The sequence below is a fragment of the Mobula hypostoma genome, chromosome 18, assembly GCF_963921235.1.
Source record: "Mobula hypostoma chromosome 18, sMobHyp1.1, whole genome shotgun sequence".
NCBI lineage: Eukaryota > Metazoa > Chordata > Chondrichthyes > Myliobatiformes > Myliobatidae > Mobula > Mobula hypostoma.
The window spans coordinates 64,000,193-64,025,251 of NC_086114.1; the positions used below are offsets into that span (position 1 = coordinate 64,000,193).

The 25,059-nt window shown below is 43.7% G+C and overlaps 1 protein-coding gene across 2 annotated transcripts in view; it reads right to left on the reverse strand.

Annotated features, from left to right (window-relative positions):
• Nucleotides 1-25,059, reverse strand: part of LOC134358244 (protein unc-45 homolog A-like) — a 47,357-nt gene that overhangs the window by 18,938 nt on the left and 3,360 nt on the right. The window contains exons 4-14 of one of the 2 annotated variants that reach the window (XM_063070260.1): nucleotides 23,282-23,457; nucleotides 22,364-22,456; nucleotides 16,393-16,560; nucleotides 14,584-14,752; nucleotides 12,546-12,716; nucleotides 10,807-10,978; nucleotides 9,306-9,606; nucleotides 7,540-7,634; nucleotides 5,194-5,335; nucleotides 4,392-4,532; nucleotides 675-802 (exon numbers count right to left, since the gene is read on the reverse strand). In XM_063070260.1, coding sequence (XP_062926330.1) covers nucleotides 675-802; nucleotides 4,392-4,532; nucleotides 5,194-5,335; nucleotides 7,540-7,634; nucleotides 9,306-9,606; nucleotides 10,807-10,978; nucleotides 12,546-12,716; nucleotides 14,584-14,752; nucleotides 16,393-16,560; nucleotides 22,364-22,456; nucleotides 23,282-23,457 — 1,756 coding nt within the window. The remainder of the gene's footprint in view (nucleotides 1-674; nucleotides 803-4,391; nucleotides 4,533-5,193; nucleotides 5,336-7,539; nucleotides 7,635-9,305; nucleotides 9,607-10,806; nucleotides 10,979-12,545; nucleotides 12,717-14,583; nucleotides 14,753-16,392; nucleotides 16,561-22,363; nucleotides 22,457-23,281; nucleotides 23,458-25,059) is intronic. The other variant, XM_063070261.1, reaches the window with a different exon arrangement.

Sequence of the window (25,059 nt, forward strand, 5' to 3'; positions counted from 1 at the left end):
TCATTTTCACTGTTTTTCCACACTCAGTGTCTACCTTCCTGCCTTTTGCATTCTTTGCCATTGGAATTTTTTTCTTTGATTTTACTTCAAAACATGAGTTATTTAACAAGTATGGTAGCACATGTAAATATCTGGATATTTAGTGTAGATTTCTTGTTAAAACACAGTGACGCTGTTTCTGTTTACAAATTTGAACGATCCCATCTGAAAACCTGAGCGTGCATAGAGAGTATCTAATACATATTAATGAGGTAGTCTGCCTTCCCATCATTCGTGTATACCAGTGTTTGGTTTGGAACAAAATGGAACCTGGGGCCAGGGTAAAAAGATGCCATGCATGTCCGTCAGTGTGGTCGCGTGAAACATTCAGAATAAGGAAAAATTGCTCGCGGGCCGGTCAAAATACCTTCACGGGCTGGATTTGGCCCACGGGCCGTAGGTTGCCTACCCCTGTTGTAGAGGATTCCTGTGACTCCAGTAGGATTCAGAAAAACATCAGAATGGAAGTTCTCTCCCACCTGCTGCAGTGGCTCAGGCAGACTTATGATACCGTCACACTAATCAAATAACTCATAGCTTACATTTGGTGAAATGTGAATCATGCCTGCCTATGAAATAATCAATACATCCCTGTGTATATCATCTACGTAACAACAATTGTTAATCATACTCACCGAGCAATCATCTCCTTACAAGAATCAGTCAGGACTGGACTCTCCCTCTTAGTCATGCATACCAGTGCAGACACCACACCTGCCTTCAGCAGTTTCCCAATCCGTTTCCCCACATACTTGGGTTTATCCTACAATTCAGAAAATGTTACAGTCTTGCTGAATCTGCTTTCAATTTTCTTCAATAATCCCAAATTAATACTAAGAGATTGGTTTACTTGGTGAGATTTTTTTTTAAATACAAATTATGATCATCAAAAAAAAAATGAGGAAGAAATTAACAAACAAGAAATTCTGCAGATGCTGGAAATCCATGCAACACACGCATAATGCTGGAGGAACTCAGCAGGCCAGGCAGCATCTACGGAAAAAAGTATAGTCAACATTTCCGACTGAGACCCTTCAGCAAGACTGGAAAAAAGTCCTGCTGAAGGGTCTCGGCCCGAAACGTCGACTATATTCTTTTTCATATATGCTGCCTGGCCTGCTGAGTTCCTCCAGCATTTTGAGGAAGAAATTGAGAAAGATTTTCAGCTTTAAACGTAGTTGGAGTGGGGAACTCTCTGAATTTTACCCAGATTCTCCTCATCCATCTCACCCATCAGGAAGCTAAAGAAATTTGGCATGTGCCTTCACCAATTTTCCAGATGCATCACAGCATGGTATGGCAACTGGTATGTCTGAGAGCACAAAGAACTGCAGAGATACAGACACAGCTGAGCACATCACATAAATCCGCCTCTCCTCTATGGACTGTCTACACTCTTGCTGCCTCAGTAAAGCATCCAGCATAATCAAAGACCCCAACCACCCTGGGCATTTTCTCTTCTTCTGCCTCCCATTTGGCAGAAGATACAGCTCAAGAACAGCTTCTCTCCTACTCTTACAAGACTACTGAATGCTCCTGTAATATAATAAGAGGAACCTCCTACCTTATTATGACTTTGCACCTTATTACCTGCCTATTCTCCACTTTGTCTGTAGCTAACACCTCGTTCCGTATTTCTGCAAGTTCTCCCTTGCACTACCTCAATGTACTGATGTATAAAATGATCTGTGTGGACGGCATGCAGAACAAAGTTTTTCTATTGTACCTCAATTGATGTGACAATAATAAACCAATTTACCAGTTTACCTCAAATATTTTTACTTTAAAAGTAGAATGTTTATAAGAGAGCATTAAGAAGTTCTGAAATTAGAAGTTAAAGGTAAAATCCTGGAGATGTATTTCTGAAGACCGCAATGAGTAAAATTAAAGTTGCTCGCAGTGCCAGTGTGTTTTTACATTTTCATCAATCAAAGTGTTTTACAGACAATGAGGTCGGAAATACAGCAGCCAACTTGTGCAAGCAAACTCTTAACAATAACAATACAACATTAACCAAACAGTCTCTGTTGGTAATCAAGAACATGAGAAAATCTGCAGATGCTGGAAATCCAAAGCAACACACACAAAATGCTGGAGGAACTCAGCTGAGACCCTTCATCATGAGTCAAGTCAGTCCTGATGAAAGGTCTTGGCCCAAAACACTGACTGTATACTCTTTTCCATAGATGCCGCCTGACCTGCTGAGTTCCTCAAGCATTTTGTGTGTGTTGCTCTGTTGGTAATGCTGATTAAGGGATAGTTATTCCAGTATAGTGGAGAAAGTGGTTGAACAACTTCGCTAAAATCCACGCAGTCCATAAACAAGTGTTCTGAACAATCCTTTAATTGTTTGTCAGACTTCACCTTCCCATTACAAACTTACGGTGATTCTCGTCTTTCAAAAATGAAGTTTATAGATATTACTCAGAACTCATTCCAATAATTTGCCGAACAACTAAGTGAAAATAGCTAGCCTGCAATTAGCCATTTATCCTTTTCTCTCTTTTTCGAACATAAAACTGTACAGCACAATACAGGCTCTTTGGCCCACAATGTTGTGCTGACCTATTTAACCAGTCGAACCTTTCCCTCCCATATAGCCCTCCATTCTTCTTTCATCAGTGTGCCTATCCAAGAGTTAATTAAATGTATTTACCTCTATCACCACCCCCAGAAGTGCATTTCATGCATCCGCCATGCAATATAAAACTTACTTCTGACATCCTCCCTATACATCCCTCCTTAGAATTATGCCTCATTTTTAATAATGCCACAGCCACGGTTAGCGCCTCTCCAATCTTCTCCTTCATATCATTTAACAGAAATATCTTTCACCTCAACCTGATGGACTTTTGGAGGTTGCTGCAAGATAAGGGTTAAAATAGTGTGCTAACAGAACAGAGCACAGACATATTGTACGGCCTTTTCTGTTTGTGGAAGTTCAGTAAAGCAAAAGCCAAGATTCTAAGCTGACAGTGCAGTCATTCAGGCTGAACGTGGCCCTTGAAAGCCCGACTCTTCTTGGCACAGCCTTTCTGTCCTTGCCCAGGAACCAAGGTCACCAAGACACACAAAGGATTCCAGGGCAAAACTTACTATTGAACAGTTATCAAGTATTATTCACCTTTAACACAGATTTAACACCCAAATTTTGCACTTTGATTGGTTCTTAATATGCAAATGATGGGATTCAGAAGTGCACCAAGTTTCTATATTCAATATCTGTATCGAACTCGCCAATTTCTGTACAAAATTTGCAATTCTTTGTTCAAACTTCAGAACAGTTTGGTGACAGGGGCCATGCTGTTTGCTTTGTGCACAATTAAATAAAGTGTGATTGAAGAATGAGTGCGAGTTTTCAGAGTCTAGTTAATTGGTAATGACAAACTCTTCAAAGCAGCATTTTGGGATATTTTACATACCCTTCAGAAAGTAGACAGAGTTCCTGTTTGATTTCTCTTCCCAAAGTTCATAACTCTGACTGTGCAGCAGCTCCTCAGAGCGGAACTTGCAGTGCCAACTTACCAAGCCCCTGGCACGGAGATTGAAAGCACAGCCAGCTGACTCAGAGACAGGCCCAAGTATGAATATGCAACCCACAGAGGTACTGACATTAACCCGCATCGTGCGGAGACAGGATGTATAACTTCATACAATGCCAGGAATAGATCAATTGGTCACCGACTATGTCACTATTTATGGACACTGTTACAATACATTTGAAAGCAATTCACTATGGAAACTGTTCTGAGATGTCTGGCATATAATAATCCAAGCCCCTCTTGGTTTCTATGGGCTCATTTGGATCTTTTCACTTGCTCTATGCAAGTTCTGCATCCTCAGACAGACTAATAGCTATAATTTTTCCCTTCCTAAAGATAATAAAAAGGTGAGTGAAATACTGCTAAGCAGATGGCAGAGGAATAAACAACTCTACATGAATAAAGTATCTTTCTGTTTTGACGTGGATGTGTTATCTGCTAGCCAATGCTTGCTCACACCACCGTTCCATAGGAGACACAAATGACTCCAGTTGCCTCCGACTGGACTGCCAAACTCACCCCTGTTGTTGGTTGCTTTTCAAACAATAATAAACTCAGAGTTGACAATATTTGCAAATTAGCACCTAAAGGACCTTTGATCCTTATTGGTGTGTCTATCCAAAGCTGGCATGACAGTTTTAAGGAATCAGGATGTAAAGGGATCAGAACAGAACGTGGAACTAAATAGGTCAGCAGTGAACCCATTCAGTGGCGCAGAAACCTGAGGAGTCAAATGGCTCTCATGCCTGTAGATTCCTCTGGCTCTGAGGCACAATGGCTAAGCCACGTCATCCCGGGATTGTGCCATACCTTAGGGTGCTCCTCCGGGACATGCTGCTTGGCATACTTAGCGAGTTCCAGCAGCTGTGGGTCAGGCGTTTCCTTGTCATAGCTGTTGGTGCAGTTTACAAGAGTGGAAGCAACTGCAAAAAGGGCGGTTTTATCTTCTGACTGGAGAAGAAGAGAGGCAAGGGATTGTTACATGGACATACATCCTATTCCACAGGTATCAAGAAACAGCTGTCAGTGTACATTTAAACAATGAATGTCCATCTCTACACCCATGTATGCATGTAAAGATTTTCCAATAAGGCCAATAAAGGACAGCATGGTAGCACAGCAGTTACGTAACACTATTGTAGCACCAGGCCCTGGATTCAATTCCACCGATGTCTGTAAGGAGTTTATACATTCTCCCTGTGCTCACAGTTTCCTCTGGGTGCCCCAGTTCCCTCCCACATTCCAAAGATATAGGTTAATTGGTCACAAGGGCGTGGTTGGGTAGCATGGGCTCGTTGGGCCAGAAGAGTCAATTACGATGCTCTACCTCTAAACAAAGAGTGGAATGTTGGTGACACATTTCCTCCAAACCCAGGGTCTAATGGGTCAAATGGACCCCACGTCATGAGGCTGACTTGAGGTGACAACATAACTGGAATACCAGCTCCAAATTTTTTCAGAGAGCCAAACAGATCAAACACCTCTAAAGGGTTAAACTTGGTCACAATCCTCTCTAACAATCCAGCTAGGATTGCCAAAGGCAGGGATACAGACCATTAACCACATGCACATTCTATCCCTCCGTATGTATGGCACTAACTCGGAGACGTACCTTTGCCAACTCAAACATAGCATGCATTGCAGGCTGATCGGCCACAAACTCTTCCTTCACGTCAGCGTCAAAGGTCAGATAGGCCAGTCCCTCTGTCGCCCAGCGCCGCGTGCTGGACTGAATTGAGTCATTGCACAGCCATCTGGACAAGGTAAAGCAGCAGTGAGATCAAAAGGCAGCCTTTAAACCATCCACTCCTTTCTCTTGCATTTGACCTCCAAAAACCACATCACCTCGTAGACAATATACACAAGAGATTCTGGAATTCCACAGCAATACACACAGAGTGCTGGAAGAATTCAGCAGGTCAGGTAGCATCAATGGTGAGGAATAAACAGCCAACATTTACCTCCCTCCCCCACCCATCTTCCCCTCACCTCACCTCACCTCACCTGGCTTCACCTATCACCTGCCAGCTTGTACTCCTTCCCTGCCCCCACCTACATATTCTGCTTTATCCCCCTTTCTTTCCAGACTCGACGAAGTGTCTCAGCCAAAACATCAACTGCTTATTCATTTCCATTGACGTTGCCTGACCTGCCAAGTTCCTCCAGCATTTTGAGGTTATCACCTCACAAATTTAAGATTTTTAAGATTAGCTTTATTTGTCACATGTGTATTGAGAGATATAGAGAAATGTGTCGTTTGCATCAATGATCCACACAGTCTGAGGACGTGCTGGGGGCAGCCTGCAAGTGTTCCCATGCTTCCAGCGCCAACACAGCATGACCACAACTTACTGACCCTAGCACATACATCTTTTTTGGAACATGGGAAGAAACGGGAGCACCCAGAGGGAAGCCACACAGTCACGGAAAGACCATACAAACCTCCTACAGATGGCAGCAGGAATTGAACTTCCATACAATTGTATTTCTAAGCTATATTGACTGTCCTGTTGTACATACTATTTACTACAATTTACTATAAATTGCACATTGCCCAAGTGTGCCCCCATCGAAAGTCCGCAGGTCAATCAGCATCTGTTTAGGGGAATAAACAGTAGACATTTTGGGCTGAGAATCTTTACCCAGGGATACTCCTGGTCAAGATAGCGCCTGCGTACAACACTCCTTTGGTCAACATCTTGTGGATAGATCATGAAACCATCTTTTTCACTTCTTTTATGTCTTTTATGTTTGTTTCTCAACTTGAATGTAACTCTGGAACCTGTGCTTGTTGTTTGGAGATCGTTTGGGTGCTTCAGCGCTCTGCATTCTCTCAGAGGATTCCGGGAGGCAGAGGCAGTGTGACCGAACCTCATGGCTAGAAGGCTGTAGGATGGCACGTGAGCCAATGTCTGATTCCATCTCGCCAATCGTAGCTTCCATTGCTCACCGATTAAAGCAACAAAGGTGACTGAAACATCATGGCGAGTGCAGAAGTTTGGAGATCGTTTGGGTGCTCCAGTGCTCTGCAGTCTCCGAGAGGATTCCAAAAGGCAGCGGCAGTGTGCACGAACCTCATAGCGGGCAGGCTGCAGGACAGGCCACAAGTCAATGTTTGGCACCATTTCGCCGGTTATAGCTTCCATTGTTTGCTGATTAAAGTGACTAGGGAGATTGAAACATCAAAACGAGTGTCAAGGGTGAGCACCCTGTGGTTACCTTTTGATCGGTTACTCTATACTGGAGAGTGTAGAGCCTGCCACTGCGCAGAGAGTTGTCCAGGTTTTTTCTGTGTTTTGGATTTTTTGTACAGGGATTTGGGGGTTGATGTGCCTTATCCGTTTTGTTTGGGTTTTTTTGTGCAGGAAGAGGGATTTGGGGATCAATGTGCCTGTTCCATCTTTGTTCATTTTCTTTTTTGCAGGGAGGTGGGATTTTGGGTGTTGATGATCTTGCTGCCTCTCTTTTCTTTCTTAGTTTCATGGCTACCCGGAGAATTGAAGAATTTCAGAGTTGTATACTTTGATAATAAATGATCCTTTGAACCTTCGAATAAGAAGGTAAGGAGAGATGAAGGAGCACAAACTGGCAGGTGATAGGTGAAGCCAGCTGAAGGTGAGGGATATCAAGTAAGCAGCTGGGAGATGATAGCTGGAAAAGGTAAAGGGCTGGAGAAGAAGGAATCTGATAGGACAGGAGAGTGGATCATGGAAGAAAGGGAAGGAGGAGGGACACCAAAGGCAGAGCACAGACAAAATGCTGGGGGAACTTAGCAGGTCAGGCAGCACCCATGGAGGGTAAAAAACAGTCTATGTTTCAGGCTAAGAACCTGCCCCACCTATACCTCAACAAGCATGAAAAATAAGTGATTAACCTGTTCTGAGTGTCAGTGCTCTTTCATTCCTGTAAATGGTACTCAGTATCACCAGTGACCTCATGGCATCAGAAGCCAACTCACCTTCGGCATTGTTTTGCTAACTTGCAGGTTGATCCTTCAGCAAACTGCTTCATGCTGCAGTCCGTTCCTCCTGCCGACCCCACCTTGCACAGACCCTGAGGGCAGGACAGACATCAGGTAATTCACAGGCTTGACATCTACAAGTGAAAGCAAAGCAGTGGCATGTCCTGTCTATGGAGGGCAGGAGCAAAATTCAAATTTTCCTCCATGTAACAGGGTTCAGCAATGCACAGAACGGTGCTTCAATAACCACAGGCTCCACCATTCGACCATGGCTGATTTACTATCCCTCTCAACCCCTGCTCCTGCCTTCTCCCTGTAACCTTTGATGCCTTTACTAATTGAGAACCTATCATCTCTGCTTTAAATATACCCAACGACTTGGCCTCCACAGTCGTCTGTGGGAACGAATTCCACAGATTCACTACACTCCGGCTAAAGAAATTCCTCATTTCTGTTTTAAAGGGACACCCTTCAGTTCTACCCTCCAAGACTCCATCCACTATAGGAAGCATCCTCTTCATGTCCACTCTATCTAGTCTTTTCAATATTCGATAGGTTTCAATGAGATCTCCCCACATTCTTCTAAACTCCCACAAGTACAGACCCAAACACCCCTCAAACATTAACCCTTTCATTCCCTGGATCATTCTCCTGAACATCCTCAGGACCCTCCCCAATGCCAGCATATCCTTTCTTAGAAAAAGTGCCCAAAACTATCCACAATACTTTAAGCAACACACATCAAAGTTGCTGGTGAACGCAGCAGGCCAGGCAGCATCTCTAGGAAGAGGTACAGTCGACATTTCAGGCCGAGACCCTTCGTCAGGACTAACTTTAAGTAAGGTCTGACCAACAAATGGTCCTTATTCCGAGACAAATCTTGAATCAAGTCTTAGATATTACTAAAATACAAGGGGTATTGCAGACAAATTTGACACAATTCAATATTAAACAGAGCCTTTCACATCACAAGACATTCCAAAACTTTTGCCAGTTATTGAAGCATGCCTATTTGAAAATGTACTCGTGGTCATTGCGTAAAACGAGTGAGAGCTATCTGCAAACAGCAAGTTCCCATTAATAATCCTATTAATCCTGCTCGCTGCTGCCATCGGGAAGGAGGTACAAAAGCCTTGGGTCCCATACCAGCAGGTTAACGAACAGTTATTACCCTTCAACCATCAGGCTCCTGAACCAGAGTGCATAACTTCACTCAAACAACACTGAACTGATTCCACAACCTACGCTTTCTGCAACTCATGCTCTCAATATTATTTATTGCTTTTTTTTGTTTCATTTTTTATTTTTGTTTTTTTTATATTTGCTCAGTTTGTCTTCTTTTCACATTGGTTGTTTGCCTGTCTTTGTGTGTAGTTTTTCCACTGATTCTATTGTGTTTCTCTGAATCTACTGTGAAAAGCCTGCAAGAAAATGAACCTCAGGGTAGCATATGGTGTCAGATATATACTTTGATGATAACTTTGAACAGACTGAGAAAACGAGGTATTCTGTCCCGTAATACTGGTCATAAGACCTGTACTTAAGCAATAACCCTTGGACACCATTTTGTCACCCAGGGAGTGACTGGCTCACTATTCAGAGCAGGGCCTCCTGGTTTATGCAGCTTCATTACTCACTGAACCACCCACACAACACACTAGAGCAGCACAAACAAGATGGAGTAAACCCCTTCTTGTAACCTTTTCATCCATCGCCCTGACCATTTCCCTGACTTCCCACCTAATGAACTAGCTTTGACTTACCACCAGTGCTCGAATCTTGATCTGATCACTCTCATTCTTCTTGTAGATGTCCTTCAGTAGGGTCACCCCATTGGCAGTGATGAAAGAAGCCCTCTTTGACTTGCCCGCTGCGTGGATCAGTGCTTCCACGGCAATCAGCTGGTCGATCTCCCTCTCTGAGCTGCACAGGGCTATCATGCATTCCAATATACCACTCATTTCCAGCACACGGTTGCCAACCTCCGAGGGTCCTTGCAGCAGGGTGGAGACTGTCTGGATAGCCTGCAGCTTCCCATCCATCCCCGGAGACTCAAAGCGGCCCCTACACACAAGAAATTCCCAATATTAAAAATAAGCAGAATTCTGCAATTTATTATTTTTTCACTGGGGGTGAAACACCCCACCCCCCAACCCTGTCCTTACACTGAGCAGTGTAAGACCCCTCTATGACAGGTGTACCAGTTGTATACGGTTACGGTTTCAGCAGGGAAGTGGGGGTGGGGGAATAGCCTCTTGGGGGAAAACACATTCGACCTTGAGATTTCTCTTCATGCAGGCAGGCACAAAACAAAGAAACACAATAGAATTCACAAAGACAGTCAAACATCCCAAGTGTGAAAAAGAAAGAACACATTGTGCAAACAGCAAGAAAATGCAAACAAGCAATCTACAAGACATAAACTGCAGAGTGCCCGAAAGTAAGTCCACAGCCTCGGAACCAAGCTCCGCACTGAGGTGAGTACAAATGGCTGGAGGCCAAAGCTGCAGTCAGTTCAGCGCTGAGACAAGCACAGCCTCACGGAGAAGTGAGCTGAACACCAGTTCGTCATTTGCTCTTGAAGCCTTAATCTTTCTAATCTGGCTCGGCACTTAAACCAGCCAAACATCGGTTCATTATTCGCTCTTGGGCCTGGGCCCAATCCAGCCTAAAGGTTCAGTCCAACCCCAAGTGCGCTGCAGCAAAGGCTGTCACGGCCGCACCTGCTTTCTCAAAATACACATTACAAAAAGACTTTTGGCATGGACTGGATGGGCCAAAGAGCCTCTCCATGTTGTAGTGTTCTATGACCGTAATACAGCGGGTCACTGGGTCCCAGCAGAGCAATGCAATCACGGTCCTATTCCCCTTCTTATCAGGGAGTTTCAGAGATAAAGGGCCCGGGCATCTGGGTGGACAACCACCTGTGGTAGAGTGATTAAGTGTGAGGTGACAGAACTGAAGAAGCTCGGAGACCTGGGAGGATTAGAAGATGGAAGACATTGCACGGGTGGGAGAGATCTGATCAATGATGTGTTCACTGGTGAGAAGTGAGCCCCTTCATTTTCTCTTTCAACAGGATTCATTGTACAGGAAACAAGAGTGGAAACCACATCAGATATTTCTTCTATGAGCCAGAGTACAAAACGCTATTGCAATGCACACAATGTAATTTGAGGGGAAATAAATTTACCTCAGGGGCTGGAAAACCAGACTCTTTCAGCCCCAATAATGTGCTTTTATCACTGACACCACAGTTCCTACCTGACATGGTCCTCACAGAGCTTGTGAAAGGCTTCTCGCTCTGCATCACATTTGAGATCATCGTAGAGTTTGTTCAGCAGTACTGATGTACTCATCCGACCACTGTCAGTGACCGGAAGGCTGTCAGGAACTTCAGACACTGTCCCGGCCACTTCCAGAATCTTCTTCATTCCTAATCAGTGCAGACAGAGGACTATTTAGGTACGGCAGGGTTGAGCTGAAGGGTGAAGGAGTTTTGTACACAGCACAAGTATTAACACAGATCTGCTGGGCTGAATGAATTCTGTGGGTGGATTACACAGCACCTGCTGTGAAGTAAGACCACACAATCCTCAAAGACTGACTTGCAAAGTTCAACGTTCAAAGTAAAACTTATTATCAAAGTATGTATATGTAACCATATGAGATTTGTTTCCTTGCAGGCATTACAGGTAAATAAAGAATACAACAGAATTTACAAGAAATTGTACAGTACTGTGCAAAAGTCTTGAGTATATATATCTAGGGTGTTAAGACTTGGGCACAGTAATGTATTTGTCAATGTGCAGCAGAGAGTGAGTTTGTAAATCTGGCAGGAGCAAAGGATGTTGGGAATAGCGAGGGTGGAGCAGGTGCAGAGCTGGAGTGCTAAAGGCAGGGGTGGTGTGGGGGTAGACACACCCAGCCCTGAGACACCAACCAAACAATTGGTTTACTGACCATTACAGAATGCCTCTCTGGTGCTTCCCACTCCCTCCCCTCTCCCATCCCCTTTTCGCAACACCTTCCCACTCTCAGTCCACAATAGAGACCCATAACAGAATCACATCTATCATCACTCACGTACATCATGAAATTTGTTTTTTTTTTAAACAGCAGCAGTACAGTGCAATACATAAAATCACTACAGTACTGTGCAAAGGCCTGAGGTGCCCAGCTATATACAGGTGCAAAACACTTTTGAACAATACCGTATATAAACAAAGGCTGACAAGCAAACGATGTGCAAAAGACAAATAGTGCAAAAAAAAACCATATGCCTAAAGGAGATCTGACAGCAAAACCAGTTTATATTTAGTTGAAATCTCACTTTGTTGGTTAAGTTCAATAGGGACACAGCCTGACAAGCCCTGGTCTTGTGGGCAACTCCCCAGTGCACTCACAGATTGTTGGATTGGGAAAGATATTTAAATGGCTTGGACAGCTCATTTTGAAGGTCAATTGATGTCAATTCCTCACTACAAGTCAGAAGTGCTTGTTTTTACAAGTTTGCCTCTTGGGCATTTGGCTTTAAATACCGTGTTCACCAATTCTCTTAACCTCCTTCCTACCAAATCCAATAAACCATACTAAAATCTAGACAGTGGTTTCCACAAGCTGTTGCTGAGCTCAAACTGCTGAGTTCTCAAAGCTCATTACCTCAAATTTGTTCTGTCAACATGTCAACCTGAACAGTTAACTCCATTTTCCTCTTCCCTAGACACTCACTGGTCTGCTAATAACTCCCAACACTGTTTATTTTTCTTCTAAATCAGATTTATCAGAATCACATTTATCGTGACTGACTTATGAGACAAGATTTTCATGAACCATTCTGCTGATTTTTCAGTCATTGTTTATCCTGTTTAGAGTTTTGTGTGTCTAGTAACGAGCTGCCAATAAATAAATTCAAAGTCAGGACACCAGAATCTGTTAGTGACATTAACTCAAGAAACTTTGCTTACAATTTAACTAATGCAATAACTTCAGCGCTGACTTACCCTGATCGATGACCCAAATTGTCATGGAGTTGTTTGGGTCCCGTAAGGATTTACGTGGGACGTTTTTAATCAGGAGGTTAATGGAATTTTCTCGACCATGCGTAGAGACATCACGCTGAATTAGCATCTCTATTAGCTGTTGCACCATCATTTTCATCTCCTTCATGGGATCTAAAGGTCAAAGACTGTCAATTATCAAACGTGAGGACACATTTAATCACCCCAGTCTTCCAAAATGTTCATTCAGAGATCTGCTGGCAGTAACCTTACACTCACTCCTTTACCTCTCGGACTAACAATACCTCAACCTTGGAATTTAAAACTTTTTAAAAACCTATTTTAAAGATCATCTTTATGTGTCACATATACATTGAAACATTAAAACGAGGGGTCACAGTTTGAGGATAAAGGGAAAGCCTTTTAGGACCGAGATTAGGAAAAACTTCTTCACACAGAGAGTGGTGAATCTGTGGAATTCTCTGCCACAGGAAACAGTTGAGGCCAGTTCATTGGCTATATTTAAGAGGGAGTTAGATATGGCCCTTGTGGCTACGGGGATCAAGGGGTATGGAGGGAAGGCTGGGGCGGGGTTCTGAGTTGGATGATCAGCCATGATCATAATAAATGGCGGTGCAGGCTCAAAGGGCCGAATGGCCTACTCCTGCACCTATTTTCTATGTTTCTATGTTAAAACAGTGAAATGCATAGTTTGCATTAACAACCAAAACAGTCCAAGGATATGCTGGGGGCAGCCTGTAAGCTTTCAGCACTAACACAGCATGTCCACAACTTACTAACACTAACCCGTATGTTTTTGAAAGAAACCGGAGCATCCAGAGGAAATCAACATAGTCACGGGCCGAACGTACAAACTCCTTACAGAAAGTGGCAAAATTGAATCCTGATCACTTAGTGTAAAGCGTAATGCTAGCTGCTTTGCAACTGTGCAACCACTATCTTACAAACACTTCCAATTCTAACTTCTTATACATCTTCAATTTCATTTGCTCCACAAATGATGGCCGTGCCTTTTAACAGCCAAAGCTCAGAGATTCTTCTATAAAGTTCTCCAATTCTTTTTTCTTTCAAAAAACTACTTCAATCAAGATTTTTGTCTCATTTCCTTGTATTTTGCTCAGCTGACTGTTAAATTTTATTCAATAACATTCTTGTTAACTATCTTGTGATGTTCTTCCACTTTCAGAGAGCTTCTTATCGAAGATTGCATGTTGCATTTTTGATCAATAATTGTGGAGGTACAATCCACAATTTCTAAGTTTGCATATGACACAAAACTTGGCAGTGTTGTGAGCCGCAAAGAGGATAAATAAATTTCACAACAGGATACCAACAGGCTGAAAAAATGAGTAACCACCCTATCAACAGTTAAGTGGCTGTTCCTGCTCCTATTTCCTATGTTTCTGTTCAATGATAAACACTCAAACTCCAGGAGAGTGAGCCCCGCATCCTACATATCGGCATATTGCCAGGAAGTACACACAGAGGCCAGTTGATTAGGTACAATGCATAAAACCATGCAGACGTGGTCAAGAGGTTCAGTTGTTGTTCAGACCAAACATCAGAATGGGAAAGAAATGCTTGTTAGTGCCAGAAGGGAATGGTTTGAGTATCTCAGAAACTGCTGATCTTCTGGGATTTTCATACACTACAGTATCTAGATTTTACAGAGAATGGTGCAGATGAACAAAAAACATCCAGTGAGTGGCAGTTCTGTGGGTGAAAATGCCTTGTTAATGAGAGAGGTCAGTGGACAATAGCCAGACTGGTTCAAGCTGACAGGAAGGTGATAGTAACTCAAATAATCAGGCATTACAATCGTGGTGTGCAGAACACTATCTCCGTACTACAGGAGGCACCTAATAAAGTGGCCACTGAGTGTACATACAAAAGTAATGGAAGAACTTAATGCCAATTACTCCACTAAAACAGTGTTGATAATGAGGGTGAAGCTTCAAAAGGAAGAAAATGGAAATCACTCCTGAAAAAAACTTGCATCAATGTTAGATAGATCACTTACCAAGAACTACAGCTTCCTCCTTCCCTCGAACATCACTTTTTATTCCACTTTTCAATGAATCAAAAATACCCTGCAGTACATTGCAGGTCGCCAGGGAAACCTGCTCGTAGTCCATGCCCATCACACGGCACAGCCTGTCCATTCCTACTGTGTGCAAGATCATTGTTGCCTATCAACAAACATCAAAATGTTAACTCTTTCAGATGAGAAACAAGGTGTCACAAATATCACCTTTCTGTACCAAAATCTAGAGATTGCCTCAAATTGGATGCCCTCCAGATACTTGACAAGTACTACAGAACCTGACTGTTGCAGTAAGATTGACTACAAATTTCACATTAAGTGATTGCAATGGAAATAACAGGCCATTCGATCCGAATCACTCATACCAACCAAGATGCCTTCTCATAGTATAAACTATTTGCCTGGATGTGGCCCATACCTTAAACCTTTCCTATCCATGTACCTGTGTAAATGTATTTTAAATGCTGGAATTATACCTTCCTCTACCAACTCCTGTGGCAGCTGGTTTGACATACCCATCACCCTCTACGTGATAAACTTCCCCTCAGGTTCCGTTTTGAATCCTACTCCTCTCACCTAAAATCTTTAGTTTTAGATTCCTTGACTCTGTGACTACTTATGTGCCTCACAATTTTTTAAACTTACAAGATGGATACAGTCAACCTTGGTCATGAGGAACTGCCGAAGTTGAAGGTAATGAAGTCACTATTTTTAAAAATCTTTCATAAAGTGGCCTAGGACAGATCTGATACATAATCAGGAACTCTGCTTCTCACTCAACAGATGCTGCCTGACCTGCTGAAATTTTCTAGCATTTTCAGTTTGATTTGAGTATCTGGAACTGAGGGCCTAATTCTGCTCCTATACCTTATGGTCATATACCACCTTGGAAACTTTCACTTCAGAAAAGTAACTTGTTATTGGATTCAACTTATCATTGTTTTGTTTCAACATTTCCTGCACAATTTTATCTACAGGAGGAACAGAGACAGACTCACCCCTATTGACATCAATGGATCTGGGGCTGAGAGGGTGAACAGTTATAAGTTCCTCGGTATACACATCACCAAGGATCTCACATGGTCTGTACATACTGGCTGTGTGGGGAAAAAAAACACAACAGCGCCTCTTTCACCTCAGACTGTTGAAGAAGTTCAGCACGAGTCTCCAAATCCTAAGGACTTTCTATAGGGGCACAATTGAGAGCATCCTGACTGGCTGTATCACTGCCTGATATGGGAACTGCACTTCCCATAATTGCAGGACTCTGCAGAGTAGTGCAGACAGCCCAGCAAATCTGTGGATGTGAACTTCCCACTATTCAGGACACTTAGAGCAACAGATGCGTAAAAAGGGCCCGAAGGATCACTGGGGACCCAAGTCACCCCAATCAAAAACTGTTCCAGCTGCTACCATCTGGTAAACTTAACCACAGCATAAAAACCAGGACCAACAAGCTCTGGGACAGCTTTTTCCACCATGCCATCAGACTGATTAATTCACGCTGACACAATTGTATTTCTAAGCTATATTGACTGTTCTGTTCTACATCTTACATACTATTTATTATAAATTACAATAATTTGCACATTGCACATTCAGACGAAGACGTAACGTAAAGATTTTTACTCCTAATATGTGTGAAGGATAAGAAATAAGGTCAACTCAATACATTCACCATGTGGTTGAAACCTCCGACCACTAGGTGGCTCTTTGGAGCACAATCCCTAACTAAAAGGAATCAAGAGGATTATTCCTCTCCCAATTCTCCCCTCCCCGACTCACCCGAGATTGGTGACCCGAGCACAGTCCAACTAGTGTGCGTAGCGAAGCCAGCATAATATCCACGTTCCTCGTGTCCAGCATTTTCTGAAGGAGACGCGCCCCATCACTGCGAAAAATCCTTTCGGCCCCAGCGTCTTCGCGAGCAAGAACAATCAGATTCTGGACAGCCTGCACATGAAAAAGTTCAAAATTACTACAAGCATAGAAACTTCTTGTTCCGTCTGGTTGTTTCATTTTGTTTTGACTGCTGGCAGCAGTCACAGAGGGTGAGAAGTCTCAGTGAGAGATACTGCACCAATGGAGACACAGGCCTTCTCTCCAGACGGTTAGGCACAAAAGATCCCACATCAGAGAAAACCAACAGTTTTCCCAAAAACTTAAAAGTCGAAGTGTGGAGCAGCTGGAGGAACCTCTACCTCACAGCTCCAGAAACCTTGGGTGCTGCCCAAGTGGACTGTACACGTTCTCTTTTTGTTCAGGTCTGATCGCCTCATTATGGGAAGGATGAGGAAGCTTTAGAGAGGGTGCAGAGGGGATTTACCAGAATGCTTCCTGGATTAGAGAGCATGTCTTATGAGGGTAGGTTGAGTGAGCTAAGGCTTTTCTATTTGGAGCGAAGGAGGATGAGAGACAACTTGATGGAGGTGTATAAGATGACAAGGGCATTGACAGCGTGGACAGCTAGGTGGAAGAGGGCATAATATTAAGGTGATTGGAGGAAGGCATCAGGGGATGTCAGCGATAGGCTTTTTACAGAGAGTGGTAGGTGCATGGAATGCCCTGCCAGGGGTACTGATACATTCGGAACATTTATGTGCACTGTGCCTCAATCCCGACAACTTTCAGAGGACCTGAGAAGAATTGTAGAAACGCATCAAGCTGGAAAGGGCTACAAAAGCATTTCTAAAGACCTGAGTGTTCATCAGTAAGAGAAATTGTCTACAAATGGTGGAAACTCAGTACTGTTGCTACTCTCCCTAGGAGCGGATATCCTGCAAAGGTCACACCAACAGCTGAAGGAGGTAAAAAAAAACCCAAGGCTAACTGCGAAAGACCTGCATAAATTTCTAGAACTTGCTCTGTTCATGCGTCCACTATAACAAAAACACTGAACAAGAATGGTGCTCCTGGAAGGAAACCACGGAGGAAACCACTGCTCTCCAAAAAAAAAAAATTGCTGCACATCTCAAGTTTGCAAAAGACCACCTGGATATTCTACAACACTTCCGGGACAATGTTCTGTGGACAGATGAGACAGAAGTTGAACTTTTTAGCAGAAATGCACATTGCTATGTTTGGAGGGGAAGGGCACTACACACCAACACCAATACCTATCCCAACTGTGAAGCATGTTGGAAAGAGCAACAAGACAATCATCCGAAAGACAAGAGTAAATCAGTAACAGAATGGTTTAAAAAGAAAATTATGTTTTGGAATGGCCAAGTCAAAGTCCTGACCTTAATCCTATAGAAATGTTATGGAAAGACCTGAAGCAAGCAGTTCATGCAAGGAAGCTCACCAACATCCCAGTGTTGAAGCAGTTTTATAAGGAGGAATGGCCTAAAATTCCTCCAAGCCGACGTGCAGGATTGATCGACAGTTACTGGAAACGTTTGGTTGAAGTTATTGCTGTTCAAGGGGGTCACACCAGTTACTGAAAGCAAATGTTCACGTATTTTTCCCAACAAATACATGTAATTTTGGATTTTTTTCTCAATAAATAAATGAACAAGCATAACTTTTTTTGTGTTATTAATTTAATTGACTTCTCTTTATCTAGTTTTAGGACTTACGTGAAGATCTGATCACATTTTAAGTCATAATTATGCAGAAATAGAGAAAATTCTACAGGGTTCACAAACCTTCCTGTGTGTGTGTGTGTGTGTGTGTGTGTGTACTAAATAGTTAAATTAAATAAGTAGTGAAAAAATAGAAATAAAGAAATAGTGAGGTAGCGTTCATGAGTTCAACGTCCATTCAGGAATCAGAACACAGGGGAAGAAGCTGTTAGTGAATTGTTGAGTGTGTGCCTTCGGGCTCCTTCCTGATGGTAGCAATGAGAAAAAGGCATGACCTGGATGATGGGGGTCCTTAATGATGGATGCCACCTTTTTGAGGCATCACTCCTTGAAGATCTCCTGATACTACAGAGGCTCTCATGATGGAGCTCACCAAGTTTACAACTCTCTGCAGCTTAGTTTGATCCAGTGTGGTAGCCTCCACCATACCAGAGGGCGATGCAGCCACACACACAAAATGCTGGAGGTCAGTAAAACTACTGAAAATCTTTTATTTGTACTTTTGTCAGTTAAATAAAGGCTCACGTGAATTAACATATCACAGATTTTTGCTTTTATTGCATTTTGGAAAATATCCCAACTTTTCTGGAAATGGGGTTTGTAGATTGTGATATTTTGGTTAAGAAGTCAAGAACCCAGTTGCAGAGGGAAGTACAGAGGCTCAGGTTCTAGAGCTGTTCGACCAGACTGTAGAAATGATTGACTTAAATGCTGAGCTGTAGTCAATAATCAGCAACCTGAAATATGTATTTGCATTGTCCAGGTAATCCAAAGTCGTGTGAAGAGCCAATGAGATCACATCCACTACAGACCTATTGTGGTGATAGGCAAATCCCCTTTGGTCCAAGTCTTTGCAGATACAGGAGTTAATTCTAGACACAGCCAACCTCTCAAAGCACTTCATCACCATAGATGTAAATGCTACTTAATGAGAGTCATTAATGCAGCTCACCCTGTTCTTCTTGGGTACTGGTATAATTGTTGCTCTTTTGAAGCACGTGGGAACGAGAGACTGAAAATATTTCTGAACATTCTTGCCAGCTGGTTGGTACAGGTTTCAGAGCCCTACCAGGTATTTGATTGGGGACTGTTTCCTTGCAAGGGTTCACCCTCTTGAAAGACAGTCTGAAGTCAGCCTATGAGACAGAGATCACAGGGTCACCGTGTGCTGCAGGGATCCGCATAGCTGTAGTTTTATTCTCCCTTTCAAGGTGAGCATAAAAGGCATTGAGCTTGTGTGGAAGTGAAGAATCACCGCCATGCATGTTAGATGCTCTCCTGCACCTCCCTTGTCCATACCTTCTTGGCCCTCACTACTGGTGCTGCAGTCTTCAGTCTCTGCCTACTCTCAGGGAGTAGAGGTGATCAGACTTTCCAAGGTGTGGGCGTGCGATAGCATGGTAAGCACTCTTGACGGTGGTATAAAAGTAATCCAGTGTGCTGGCTGTGGTACTACAAATAATTTGTTGGTAATGATTATTTAGAACTTTTTCCAAGCTTGCCTGGTTAGAATTCTCCATAATGATGGTGGAAGCATCAGGATGTGCCATTTCATGCCTGTTGATTACATTGCTCAGTTCATCTAGAGCCTATTTTACACTGGCCTGAGGTGGGATGTCCACCGCTACCAAGATGATTGCTGAAATCTCCACGGCAGGTAAAATACTCTCCCTGTGTCACGTGGGTTTCCCCCGGATACCCCGATTTCCTCCCACATGCCAAAATCATGCAGATTGATAGGCTGACTGCTGTCAGTTGCCCCTGGTGTGCAGGGAAGCGGAATCTGGGAGGAGTTGATGAGAAAGTGATACAACATCAGAGTATCGGCCCGTCTGTGAATGACGTTGTGCTGCCTATTTAACCTACACTAAGATCAACATACAGAGGGAATAAAATGGGAGTTGTATAGGAGTAGTGTAAGTGGGTGGTTTACGCTCAGGTGAATTCGGTGGACCACGGCCCTGTTCCCATGCTGTTTGACTCCATGACAAAATCTATAGATGCCGGAAATCAGAAACAGAAAATACTCAGCCCATCAAGGAACACACACAAAATGCTGGAGGAATTCAGCAGGTCAGACAGCATCTATGGAAATCAATGAACAGCACACATTTCGGGCCAAGAGCCTTCATCAGGACTGGAAAGGAAAGAGGAAGATACCAGAATAAGGAGGTAGGGGGGAGGGGAAGGAGGGCAAGCTCGAAGGTTATAGGTGAAGCCATGTGGGTGGGGAGGGGCATGAAGTCAGAAGCTGGGAGAGGATAAGTGGAAAAGGCAAAGAGCTGGAGGAGGAATCTGATAGGAGAGAGGAGTGGACCATGGGAGAAAGGGAAGGAGGAGGGGAACCAGAGGGAGGTGATAGGCAGGTGAGAAGAGGTAAGAGGGCAGAGTAGAGAATTGAAGAAGAGGGAGAGGGGGGAAAAATTACCAGAAGCATCAATGGAGAAAGAAACAGTTAACATATCAGGGTGATGATCTTTGATCAGGACAATTGACCTAAAACATTTATTCTGTTTCTCTCAGCAGATGTCACCTTTAATGACTTGTTTTCCTCTGTTTGTTTTCCCAGCATCCTGAGCTGACATCAACAATTTATGACTATCTGATTGTTTAACTAACACACATCAAAGTTGCTGGTGAACGCAGCAGGCCAGGCAGCATCTCTAGGAAGAGGTACAGTCGACGTTTCAGGCCGAGACTCTTCGTCAGGACTAACTGAAGAAAGAGCTAGTAAGAGATTTAAAAGTGTGAGGGGGAGGGGGAGATCCAAAATGATAGGAGAAGACAGGAGGGGGAGGGATGGAGCCAAGAGCTGGACAGGTGATAGGCAAAAGGGATATGAGAGGATCATGGGACAGGAGGCCCAGGGAGAAGGAAAAGGTGGGGGGAAGGGAAGCCCAGAGGATGGGCAAGGGGTATAGTCAGAGGGACAGAGGGAGAAAAAGGAGAGAGAGAGAGAGAGAGAGAGAGAAAGAAAGAATGTGTGTTATAAATAAATAAGGGATGGGGTACGAGGGGGAGGTGGGGCATTAGTGGAAGTTAGAGAAGTCAATGTTCATGCCATCAGGTTGGAGGCTACCCAGATGAAATATAAGGTGTTGTTCCTCCAACCTGAGTGTGGCTTCATCTTTACAGTAGAGGAGGCCGTGCATAGCCATGTCAGAATGGGAATGGGATATGGAATTAAAATGTGTGGCCACTGGGAGATCCTGCTTTCTCTGGTAGGTGTTTAGCAAAACGATCTACTGTAACGATCTCCTCTACTGTAAAGATGAAGCCACACTCAGGTTGGAGGAACAACATCTTATATTCCGTCTGTGTAGCCTCCAACCTGATGGCATGAACATTGACTTCTCTAACTTCTGCTAATGCCCCACCTCCCCCTCGTACCCCATCCCTTATTTATTTATATACACACATTCTCTCTCTCACTCTCCTTTTTCTCCCACTGTCCTTCTGACTATACCCCTTGCCCATCCTCTGGGTTCTTGTCCCTCCCTCCCCCTTTTCCTTCTCCCTGGGCCTCTTGTCCCACGATCCTCTCATATCCCCTTTGCCTATCACCTGTTCAGCTCTTGGCTCCATCCCTCCCCCTCCTGTCTTCTCCTATCATTTTGGATCTCCCCCTCCCCCTCCCACTTTTAAATCTCTTATTAGCTCTTTCTTCAGTTAGTCCTGACGAAGGGTCTCGGCCTGAGATGTCGACTGTACCTCTTCCTAGAGATGCTGCCTGGCCTGCTGCGGTCACCAGCAACTTTGATGTGTGTTGCTTGAATTTCCAGCATCTGCAGAATTCCTCGTGTTTGCTTGATACAGTGTTGTTTGCCGCAAGTCAAATCAGTGAGGGTTGTGCCGGGGCAGCTCTTAAGTGCCTCTGGCTCCAATATAGCATGCCCACAACTTACTAACCGTGACCCGTACATCAGCACGCAGAGTCACAGGGAGCGTGTACAAACTCCTTACAGACAGCGGTGAGAATTGAACCCGAGTCACTGGCACTCTACCATGCCACTGCTGCTGCTTGCCGATCTTTCACAAAGGAGTGCCACAGCAAAGCATTCATTGCTCCTTCCTACACTCTGTAAAGCCTCGAGCTCCCATCCAAGATCCAGGGCACCCTCTTCAGATCACAGCATTAACGTTGACGAGAAGGTTCCCTAGAAAACACTGACCTTCTGTTTTTTGTCGGAATCTTTCTCCCCAGGGTCCAAGAGGATGTTAAACATTTGTTCTACGCGAGAGTCAGTAGAGGACTGTAGTCGGACCTGAAATAAAGAGACAGGAACACGGCAGATAAGGATTGTTTGTTATGTTGTTATTACCAGAGTTGATCAACAATGACATTGTCAGAGTTAAAACATCAGTAGAAATGCAGTAATCTGGGAAAGAAGACTTAATTTTTAAAAATTCAAACCTATCCTGTCATGAAAAACTAGAAGGTTCTGAACTCATAATCATTGCTGATGGAACTGACAATACACAAGAACTGTAGCTAACATGTCTGCAACAAAGGCAATCCCAGACCAACATAACAAAAGAGCTAAAACGGTAATTTTGCTCCTCTCTCTGCAGGCGCTGCCTGACCCGGTGTGTTTTATGTTGACACTGTTTTGTTTCCCCAGAATCCTGAGGGACATCAACAATTTATGACTATTTAGATATTTGGCTAATGCTTTTACAGTGGCACGGTGGCATAGCAGTTAGTGCAATGCTTTACAGTGCCAGCGAGCACCAATCAAGGTTCAGTTCCCGCTGCTGTTTGTAAGGAGTCTGTGATCCGTGACTGTGTATGCTTCCTCTGGGTGCTCTGCTCTCCTCCCACATTCTGAAGACGTACGGGTTAGGGTTAGTAAGTTGTGGGCATGCTACACTGGTGGCAGAAGTGTAGCAACATTTGCAGGCTGCCCCAAGGATATCCTCGGACTGTGTTGGTTGTTGACGCAAATGACACATTTCACTATGTCTCGATGTACATGTGACAAGTAAAGGTAATCTTTAATAAATACTTTAACCCCTGCATGCACTTCTTTTTCCTGCCAATATGTACCACCTCCACCCTCACCAGTTCTGCCTTTCCACCTTCCCCTCACCTTCTCCTGGACCTTTGCTGCAATTTGCCGCATCGACTCCTGGAAGACTTTGTTCTTGGGTTCCAGAACAGCACACCTTTGGATATCAGCAAACGCCTGCTCCAGTCTTCCCAGTTCCTGCAGGGCCTGACTCCTGCGGAACAGAGCCTTCACATCCTTCCCATCCACCTCAATGACTGAGAAGAGGAACAACCATCACTGCTGGAACTTAACGCAGATACGCACACAGACATTCAAACAAACGAGATTGAGTAGACTAGGCCTCAAGAGAGAGGCAAGCTCATTGAAAAAGGGCTCAACAATACACTTGAAGGGAGTTGGGGGGAGCGGGTGGAAACAATACCCTTGCTGAAGAGTGTAGAACTTCAGTCAGTTTCATATTCTGAATAAGAGGCAGACTTTTAGGTCAGAGGAGACGAGAAATTTCTTTACCATGAAATTCTTGGCTTGTGGAGAACTGTGGAGGTTCACTGAAATTAAGAGACTTCAAGATATTAAGGGAATCACGGGAAACAGAAAGGGCAGGAAAGTGGTACTGAGGTAGAAGTTAAGTCATAGCTTTGATGAGTGGTGAAGCAGGTTCAAACGACTACGTGCTCCTAGTTATGTTCTTACATTTACAAGGGTAACCTACAATTTGGAAACTATAGTCTGGATAGACAAGTGAGGATAGATTTGAATAGATATGTGAGAGATGGATGCTTTTAGGATTGATTATTCACTAGGGATATTTTTCTAGTCCAGTAGCTCAGCAGAACTGTGCAATGGGTGCAATATAACCAGCTTCTCAAACCAAACATAGGTGCCAAGGTAGCATAGCAATTAACTCAACACTTCTACAGCTTGGGGCGTCAGAGCTCAGAGTTCAACCCTGGCGTCCTCTTCAACGAGTTTGTACGTCCTTCCTGTGGAGTGTGCTTTCCCACAGTCCAAAGACGTGCCAGTTAACATGTTTATTTGTCATTGTAAATTGTCCTGTGGTTAGGCTAGGGTTAAATCGGTGGTTTGTGGCTGGCACAGTTTGACGGACAAGAGGCCTGTTCTGCACTGTATCACCAAATAAAACAAATAAATAAATGGGTACAATGAACCAAACCACACAAACGTGCCTGCATACATCACTCAAGAATTGCAATGCTCAAATACATTTAGACAGATACACGAAGAGAAAGGTTTTACAGGGATACAAGTGCAGGCAAATGGGACTAGCCTGAGCAGACACCTTGGTCAGCATGGACAAGTTGGACCACAGGACTTGCGTTTGTGCTAGAAGTCTGATTTAGAACGTTCCAAATGAAACAAAACTTCACCTTGGATGGTCCCAAGCCCGGTTGTGAGAGGAGGAGGGTTGGGCATGGGGCCAGCAACCCCATTCCTCAAAAACCCAGAGCTACAGAAACACCAACAGAAGCTCCAGAGAACTCATGCCTGGGAGAGGAAGGATCTTCGCCTAGAAGATGTATGAAGTCATAGGGCTGATCAAACCTCTATCGACCCTGAGGAGCTGCTGTTGACAGCCAATGCCCCAGTAGGGGTGATAAGCTTAAGAAGAAGAAATAAAAGGAAAAAAAAAACTTTACTTTAATATTTGTTTTCATATCTCATTGAATATGAGAATACTCTGAAGAGTAGACTTTTATCAGACCGACTAGAATGTAATAAGGACTATTAACAATTTAGTCAGTATATACAATTAGCTTCAGCAATGCTGAAAGAAGAATAAATATTGGTTAGCGCACTGGGAAAAACATCCTTGCTGACTACTTTAATGGTTCCGT